This window comes from Emydura macquarii, unplaced genomic scaffold, assembly GCF_026122565.2.
Source record: "Emydura macquarii macquarii isolate MOO-44397 ecotype Brisbane River unplaced genomic scaffold, CSIRO-AGI_Emac_v2 contig_1226, whole genome shotgun sequence".
NCBI lineage: Eukaryota > Metazoa > Chordata > Testudines > Chelidae > Emydura > Emydura macquarii.
Genome location: NW_027131363.1, coordinates 22,269 through 30,975, shown reverse-complemented (window position 1 = coordinate 30,975; position 8,707 = coordinate 22,269). Strand labels below are relative to the sequence as shown.

General features: G+C 44.2%; 1 protein-coding gene across 1 annotated transcript; it reads right to left on the bottom strand.

Moving 5' to 3' along the window:
• Positions 1 to 5,695: 5,695 nt before the first annotated feature.
• On the bottom strand, positions 5,696 to 6,658 carry LOC137152436 (olfactory receptor 52K1-like). The gene has a single exon (XM_067547019.1). The coding sequence runs from the start codon at positions 6,656 to 6,658 to the stop codon at positions 5,696 to 5,698; it is 963 nt and encodes a 320-aa protein (XP_067403120.1).
• Positions 6,659 to 8,707: the final 2,049 nt, after the last annotated feature.

Genomic DNA, 8,707 nt, shown 5'->3' with positions numbered 1-8,707 from the left:
TACAGCCCCCAGCTAAAACTTCTCTAACACATCATCAAGGATCTACAACCTATCCTGGAAGACGATCCCTCACTCTCACAAACCTTGGGAGGCAGAGCAGACCTCACTTACAGACAGCCCCCCCAACCTGAAGCAAATACTCACCAGCAACTGCACACCATACAACAGAAACACTAACCCAGGAACGTATCCTTGCAACAAACCCTGTTGCCAACTCTGCCCGCATATCTACTCAAGTGACACTATCATAGGCCCTAACCACATCAGCCACATCATCAGGAGCTCATTCACCTGCACATCTAGTAATGTGATATATGCCATCATGTGCCAGCAATGCCCCTCTGCCATATATTGGCCAAACTGGACTGTCTCTATGGAAAAGAATAAATGGACACAAATCAGATATCAAAAATGGTAACATTCAAAAACCAGTAGGCGAACACTTCTATCTCCCTGGACACTCAGTAACAGACTTGAAAGTTGCCATACTTCAACAAAAAAACTTCAAAACCAAACTCCATTGTGAAATGGCAGAGCTGGAACTCATATGCAAACTTGACACTATCAGACTAGGTCTGAATAGAGACTTGGAGTGGCTAGCCCACTACAAAAAATAATGTTTCCTCTTTTGGCATTCACACCTTCTCATCAACGGTTGTGAATGAGCCTCATTCACCCTGTTTGAATTACCTTGTTAACACTTTCCCTCCTCACTGTGATATAACTTACCCATCCTTGCATGTGTATACATACATACCTCATTGAAGTTTCTACTTCATGCATCTGACGAAGTGGGCTTCTGCCCACAAAAGCTTATGCCCAAATAAATGTGTTAGTTTTCAAGGTGCCACAGCACTCTCGTTGTTTTGTTAAAAGATGAGATGTTTTGCAATCTGGAGCTTTCCTACTTTCTTCCACAAAACAACATCAAGCAACAGATGGAACAGACCACAGGGGGAAGGCCTGGCTAAAGGAGTCAGCCAACCTGTGGTGATCATTATCTGACTTTGTAAGGTTACTGAAAGTGTTTAGCTTAGTTTTGAATGTGGTTTCCTTTTTTTCACCCTGAGCATGTCTGAGTTACAATCACTTAAAATCTTTCTGTACTTAATAAATGTGTTTGTTTGTTTTATTAAAAGCAGTGAATGTGGTTTAGTGTGTATTACAGACTTCATTTAAAGTGACAGAGCTGGTGCATATCAACTTTTTAATTAAATTGATGAATTAATCATGAGCACTGAACATTGCAAGATGGAGGTTCCTAGGGTTGCATCTGGGACTGGGGTGATTGCTGGGGTTATCCTATTGCATAATCCCATGAGTGGCTGTCTGGAAGCACTCACTCACTAAGTTACGGGCCTCTTGCTTGCAGGAGGCTGTGCGTGGGCTATCCCAGGAGTGGGGTTCACACAGCAAAGCAAGTGCAGGATGGGCTCCAGAAGTGAGGAACAAGGGTGACACAGCTATACACCAGCCGAGAATGCAGAAGGAAACGTCACACAGGCATACTTTCACCTCAATATTTGAGACATAGTTTAAGTCATACCTACAGGTCCACACATGGGGGGCAAATTCCACATCTGCCCAAGGCTTGCAGGGCTCGGCCTGCCATTGCTTCATTGCTGGCCCATTAGGCCGAGCATCTGTCCTGGTGTTTCTTCAGGTCTTGCATAAAGACTTGGGGAGGAGGAGGAATAAACCAGCGCCATAGGGTGCTTAATATGCAAGAGTCAGCAGCCCAGGAGGCCTTGGAAACTACAAATGGAAATAATGCAACCTGCAGGGGTTTGGAATGCGGCCGCCCCACTCCCATGCATGGGTCTCCTGTTGATTTAGGGCCACTTCGCACTCTGTCACATGGTGCTACCAGACCCATTCCCTGAGCAACTGCTGACCAGTTTTGAGCCAGCCCAGTGACCTCAGAGGCTGGGCGACCTGCGAGCTGCTTCCCGTGGGGACAGACAGAAGCAACAGCTAGGCACTGCAAGGAGGGGCTGCTGCTTTCCAGGAGGGGAGGTTGAGGATAAGGGGTGGCCTGCCCAGGAACAGCTGTGACATGAGCTGTTCGGGCAGCAGAAAAGCCGTTAAATTGTGCCCCCCAACCCCTGACTATGAACGTATGCAGTTTAGGGAAAGAATGTCTCCATTTCCCTCCTCAAACTCCACCCATGCCCCCTTGCACTATGGGTAAAGGGCATCATCCAGGGTGTGGAAACATGGTAGAGCTCTGTCATGGTGTCTGAGTGATCCTTTGTCTTCATGCTACCCCAGAGGGTGCCAGAAATCAAATATTTTATAGGGAAAATGGGACATAGCAACTCTGCACTGATATCTGTGTGTGGTTATTCAGAGTCTCTGGAACTGTTCATAACTTGTACAGGCCATGGCTTGACCATATTTTGGTTCAGTAGTTTGTTATGAAATAGACTTAAGAGACCAAATCATAGAATCATAGAAGATTAGGTTTGGAAGGTACCTCAGGAGGTATCTAGTCCAACCCCCAGGTCAAAGCAGGACCAACACCAATTAAATCATCCCAGTCAGGTCTTTGTCAAGCAGCACCTTAAAAACCTCTAAGAATGGAGAATCCACCACCTCCCTAGGTATCCCATTCCAGTGCTTCACCATCCTCCTAGTGAAAAAGGTTTTCCTAATATCCGACCTAAACCTCCCCCACTGCTCCTTGTTCTGTCATCTGTCACTATTGAGAACAGCTTATCTCCATCCTCCCAGGAACGCCTTTCAGATAGTTAAAGGCTGCAATCAAATTCCCCCTCACTCTTCTCTTCTGCAGACTAAATAAGCCCATTTACCTCAGCCTATCCAAAATAAAACATGTGCCCCAGCCCCAAATCTTTTTCATTGCTCTCCACTAGATTCTCTTCAAATTGTCCACATCTTTTCTTAGTGAGGGGACCCAAAACTGGACAGAATACTCCAGATGTGGCCTGAGCAGTGCCAAATAGAGGGGAATAATCACTTCCCTCCATCTGCTGGCAATGCTCCTACTAATGCTGCCCATTATGCCATTAGCTCTCATAACATTTCTTTTGGCCCAATCTTCCAATTACTCTAGGTCACTTTGTATCCTATCACTACCCACTAGCGTATCTCCCACCTCCACCGCCAGCTTTTTGTCATCTGCAAACTTACTGAGGCTGCAGTCCACCCCATCCTCCAGATCATTAATGAACATGTTGAAAAAAAACAGCCCCAGCACTGATTTCTGGGGCACTCCGCTTGTTACTGGCTACTAACTAGACATTGAGTAATTGATCACTACCCATTGAGCCTGATAATCTAGCCAGTTTTCTATCCACCTTATAGCCCCTTCATCCCACCCATACTTCTTTAGCTTCCTGGGAAGAATAATGTTGGAAACCATATCAAAAGCTTTGCTAAAGTCAAGATATATCACATCCACTGCTTTCCCCATATCCAAAGAGCCAGTCATCTCATCATAGAAGGCCATCAGTTTGGTCAGGCATGAGCCCTTGGGGAATCCATGCTGAATTTTCCTGATCATCTTCATCTCCTCCAAGTACTTTAAAAATAATTCCTTCAGGAGCTGCTCCATAGCTTTGTCAGGGACTGAGCTGAGGCTCACTGGTCTGTAGTCCTCCTTCTTCCTTTTTGAAGATGGGGACTATATTTGCCTTTTTCCAATCATCCAGGACTTCACCCAATCAGCATGAGTTTTCAAAAATAATGGCCAATGGCTCTGCAATCAAATCAGCCAACTCCCAAAGCACTCTCACATGCATTGCATCCGGCCCCATGAACTTGTGCATGTCCAGTTTTTCTAAATTGTCCTGAAGCTATTCTTCCACAACTCAGGGCTGCTCACCTCCTTCCCATACTGTGCTGCTCTGCACACTAATCTGGGAGATGACCTTGTCAGAGAAGACAGTGGCAAAAAGAGCCTTGAGTACTTCAGATTTTTCCACATCATCGGTCACTAGGTTGACTCCCCCATTCAGGATGGCGCCCACACTTTCCCTCACCATCTTGTTGCTAACGTACCTATAGAAACCCTTCTTGTTACCCTTCATGTCCCTTACTAGCTGCAACTCTAATTGTGCTTTGGCATACTTGAGGATTTACTCCAGTACATACTCGAACATTTTTGCATTTAAACTGATCTAAGATTTCTCCGTTAGGCCAAGCTGGTCACCTGCCATGTTTGCTATTCTTTCTGCACATCAGGATGGTTTGTTCCTGCACCCTCAATAAGGTTTCTTTAAAATACAGCCAGCTTTGCTGGACTCATTTCCCTCTCATACTAGTCTCCTAGGTGATCCTGCCCACCAGTTCACTGAGGAAGTCAAATAACCAATGTAATTCGAGTTTATTAATATGAGACAGGAAAAAGGTTTGATATGATACCAGTGTCAGAAGATCCATTCCATGCAGCAATGTTACATTCACCTTACACAGAAGTTATGCTCTCCCAGCACAAATTTCTGCTGGTATTATTTACATGATTTTACAAATTACACGTTTCTTCAAATGTCACTAAAATCCAGCCCATCCATTTTTTACACATCCCTAACTTCTTCTGTTCCTTTATTATTTTTATTTTGGACACTGGCATTCCAGGTACTGGTCTGTCAAGGGACTTCCCTAGTACAAGACATAGAAACAAATATATCATCATTTTGACAAGTTTCCTATCTGATTGTGTCAAATGCTTAGTTAATCAAATGCCAGGTGTTATGGGATACATAGCATAAGTGAACAGTGTCATGGGATATGCCCGTTTCGGCTATATCACTGCTACAATAGTTGTGGTTAATGAAGTTGATAATTAATGAATACTAGTATACATGTGATGCAGATAATACATATTATTAATATGATATCTATTTATATGCTAGCCAGCAAATACTAGTCAACAGGAAAAAGGTGATAGCAAATGTGTTAGCAAAATGTTTCTTGAATATTTTATTGACATACACATGTACATAGAGAGAGAGGAATAGGTGTCTGTTTCATTTATTTATTGTCAGTATCAGAAACTGAAATTTGAATACTTTGAAACTCCCCAGATTCTTACCAGAGTGATTTCAGGTACCAAGTGCACTTTGAGTCAGATACAACTTTCCTCACCCCCTCGCTCAACCTGTTGCATTGTGCTGCTTCGTGGTGGTGTAAAACAACTGCGGATAGACTCTTCAGTACTCAGACACTACAATTGAGGCCAGATTTCCAAAACAAAAGGTTGGCACCCAGCAGTTTCCATTGTGGCATGTTTGGGCCGGAAGAGCTTAGCATTTAGCTCTTATTCTGGTGCCTAGATGGCCCCTGGGATATTACTACATCTCAGAGGTGATTCACCTTCAAGGTCAGATAAAGCATTTGTTCCTGTAACATGTCTGTACATGGCTGTGTGTATAAATTAGTGAAGTCCAGATATTCCAGTAGAGGAAGAGAAGGTGCAAGAAGCCTTCACACACATCTTTGTTACCAGCACTACACATGGTCCCCAGAGTGAGGGTAAGGTCATGGCCAAGATCACTGTCTGGCCAACAGAATTAAGCTAGTGTAGGGATGGTGTATTGCTCTCTTTAAATAGGAGGTACAGTTCCCATTCCAGCATACACAAAGCACCCAAAAGATTGCAGTCTAAGTCATTCACAAAACCTCTCGTGGATCCTCTGCTTCCTGATGTCTCAGCAGCACCCACCTGTTCTGCTTAGAAGCTTTTCCGGTGGAACAGGAGAAGCAGCCGATCACGAATCTGTTTGGTTTTCACCCCGTACACGATGGGATTCATCATGGGAGGAAAGAGGAGGTAGAAATTGGCCAGCAGGATATGTATGTGAGGGGCGACTCGATGGCCAAACCTGTGAACTATTGAGGAGAGAACCACTGGGGTGTAAAACATTAAGATGGCACAAAGGTGGGAAATACAAGTGCCGAAAGCCTTCAGCTGCTCTTCCTTGGATGCCAGGCTTAACACAGTCCTTAGGATCTTGACATACGACAGGGCGATGAACATCAAATCCACCCCCACGATAAAGAGAGTTATGAAGATCCCATAGATATTATTGAACCTGGTGTTGGCACAGGCCAGGTTCACCACTGCCATGTGTTCGCAGTAGCAATGGGCGATGACATGGGACCGACAGAAGGGCAGCCTCCTGAGGAGGAAGGGGAGAGGGACCATTAGTAGAACGGCCCGGGTCAATGCCGCCAGCCCGATCTTTGCTATCACTGAATTGGTCAGGATGGTAGCATACCTCAGGGGATTGCAGATGGCCACGTATCTGTCAAAGGCCATGGCCAGCAGAACAGCAGACTCCATGATAGCGAACGAATGAAGGAAAAACATCTGAACTAGGCAGGCAGTAAAGCTGATCTCCCTGGAATTAAGCCAGAAGATGCTCAATGATTTCGGCATAGTGGAAGTGGATAAAACCAAATCGATTACAGCCAGCATGGTGAGAAAATAGAACATGGGCTTGTGGAGGGAGGGCTCAGTCTTGATAACATACAGGAGGGTGCAGTTTCCTAGAAGGGCCACAGTGAACACTGAGCAGAAGGGGATGGAGATCCAGAGGTGCATGGCTTCCAGTCCCGGGATGCCACTCAGGAAGAATACTGACGGATCAGAGTCTGTGCTGTTGGAACCTGACAGGTTGTCTTGTTGTGGCATCTTTTCCAAGTCTCACAGTAGTGTCTTCCCTTTCAATAAAACACAACACATGAAATGAATAGACCCTGTAAATTAGATATATAGTAGGGGCCACTCAGCTCTAGAAGAAGGGGATGCACCTTCTGTTGAGTTCATGAGGAACCTCTGCTTATGTCAGTGATGAATCTGTCTGAGACCTAGAGTATGTCGATCTGATCCAAATCCTATTAAAGTCCGTGGAAATAATTCCATTGACATCAGTAGGCTTTGAATTGGGGCCTTTTTCTCCAAGCTTTTCCTTTAAAAGACTTGCTAATGGTTAAAATAGAGAAAGGGCAGGAAAAGTGCTGGGGTTGGCAGCCTCCCCTGAAGCGCAACTTATTTTGGGCCTATGGGACTGGCAGTTCCAAAAGGCAATGTCCTCCACCGGAACCAGCTTCCAACCAGCCTCCTTCCCTTCTAGCCCATAGCTCAATACCTCTGCTGATTGCAGTGTTGGTATCATGAATGCATTGCCTGCAGGTAATCAGGCTGGAGCCTCTCACTGCACTGGGGAGAGGTTCTGGCAGCAGGGAGGCAGCGGGACACTGAATGGTAGACATGGGATATGAAGCGTGTGTAAAGAACTATGTAGGGGGCATACCTCAAATATCTGGTACGCCTGTATTCTACTCACCTAAGCAGCGCCTCACCGTCTGTACTGCTGTTCTACCCGTGCTAGGTGGATGTGCAGGGTCTGCACTCCACCTGCCACCATAAAGGTAGACATATCTTCAGTTCCTGGAGCAAAGAGGGGAAAATATTATAATATGCTACAACCAAGATTTATTTTAGATGGTAGGAAAATGTTTAGTTATTTCATTAACTTAAAAAAAATTGTGATCAAATAATTATAGATGCATAGATTATAAAAGAAGAAGGAACTATTATGATCAGATACTCTGGCCTTCCAAATACCACACACCACAGTATTTCACCAAGGGATTTCCACATCAGGCCCATAACTTATCTCTGTGCTAGACCCTACATCTGAGAAAGTTATCAAGTCTTCATTTAAAGGGTTCAAATGATGGTGATCCAGCTACATTCCTAGGTACGTTTTTCCACGCGTTAGTTCACCTTGATTTATGAATGTGTGCCTTGTTTGTAGTTTGAATTTGTCTAGCCTCAGCTCCCAGCCATTCGATCTCATTCTACCTTTGTCTGCCAGATGAGAGAACTTTCTACTGTCAGAAATCTCTTCCCATGTATGTACTTAAAGACTGTAATCAAGTCATCTTTAACCTGCTGTTGGATAAACCAAATAGACTGAGCCTCTTTAGTCTCTGTCTATGTCACGTTTTCCAGATCTGAAATAATTCTTGTAGCTCATTTCCCAAACCCCTTTCAATTTCTGAACAAGCTTTTTGAAGTGTGAGCACTAGACCTAGAAACAGTGTTCAGTAATGATCTGTCCCAGATTGACCCCTCTTTATTTCAACTCGATATTCCCCTGCTTACACATTCAAAGATGGCATTTGCTCTCTTCACCACCTCCGGGACCTCATATACAGTTGGTTTCTAGAGACCTAGATGTATGACCTTGCATTTAGTTGTATTCAACTGCATGTTGTTCAAATGAGCCCAGTTTAGCAAGTGATTGCGATCATTCTATAGGACAGCCCTGTCCTAATCTTTATTTGCCACTCTGACAGAATCTGTGTCATCACCAAAAATTATCAGGAGATTTTAAATTAACTTCCAAATCACTGATGAGATTGTTGAATATCCCCAGGCCTCATATCAGCAACAGATAGTTTTACCAGTGGCAGCATGAGATCCCAAACATATATTCCACCAGACGATAATCTCCCATGATGACACAGATACACAACAAAGAGCCTCTCCTGATCCCCTTTTAGAAGGGAAGAGAACTAAGCCTGGGAGTGTAACTCTAACAACCCTGATTTTTTGACCACTCGATGATTTTTTAATACTCAATAGTTTCTAGACACAGATTTGTTCTTGTTTTTTGTTCACATTAAATAGTTCACTTCTAAATGACCAATCTCATTCTGCTCTCACTTATAC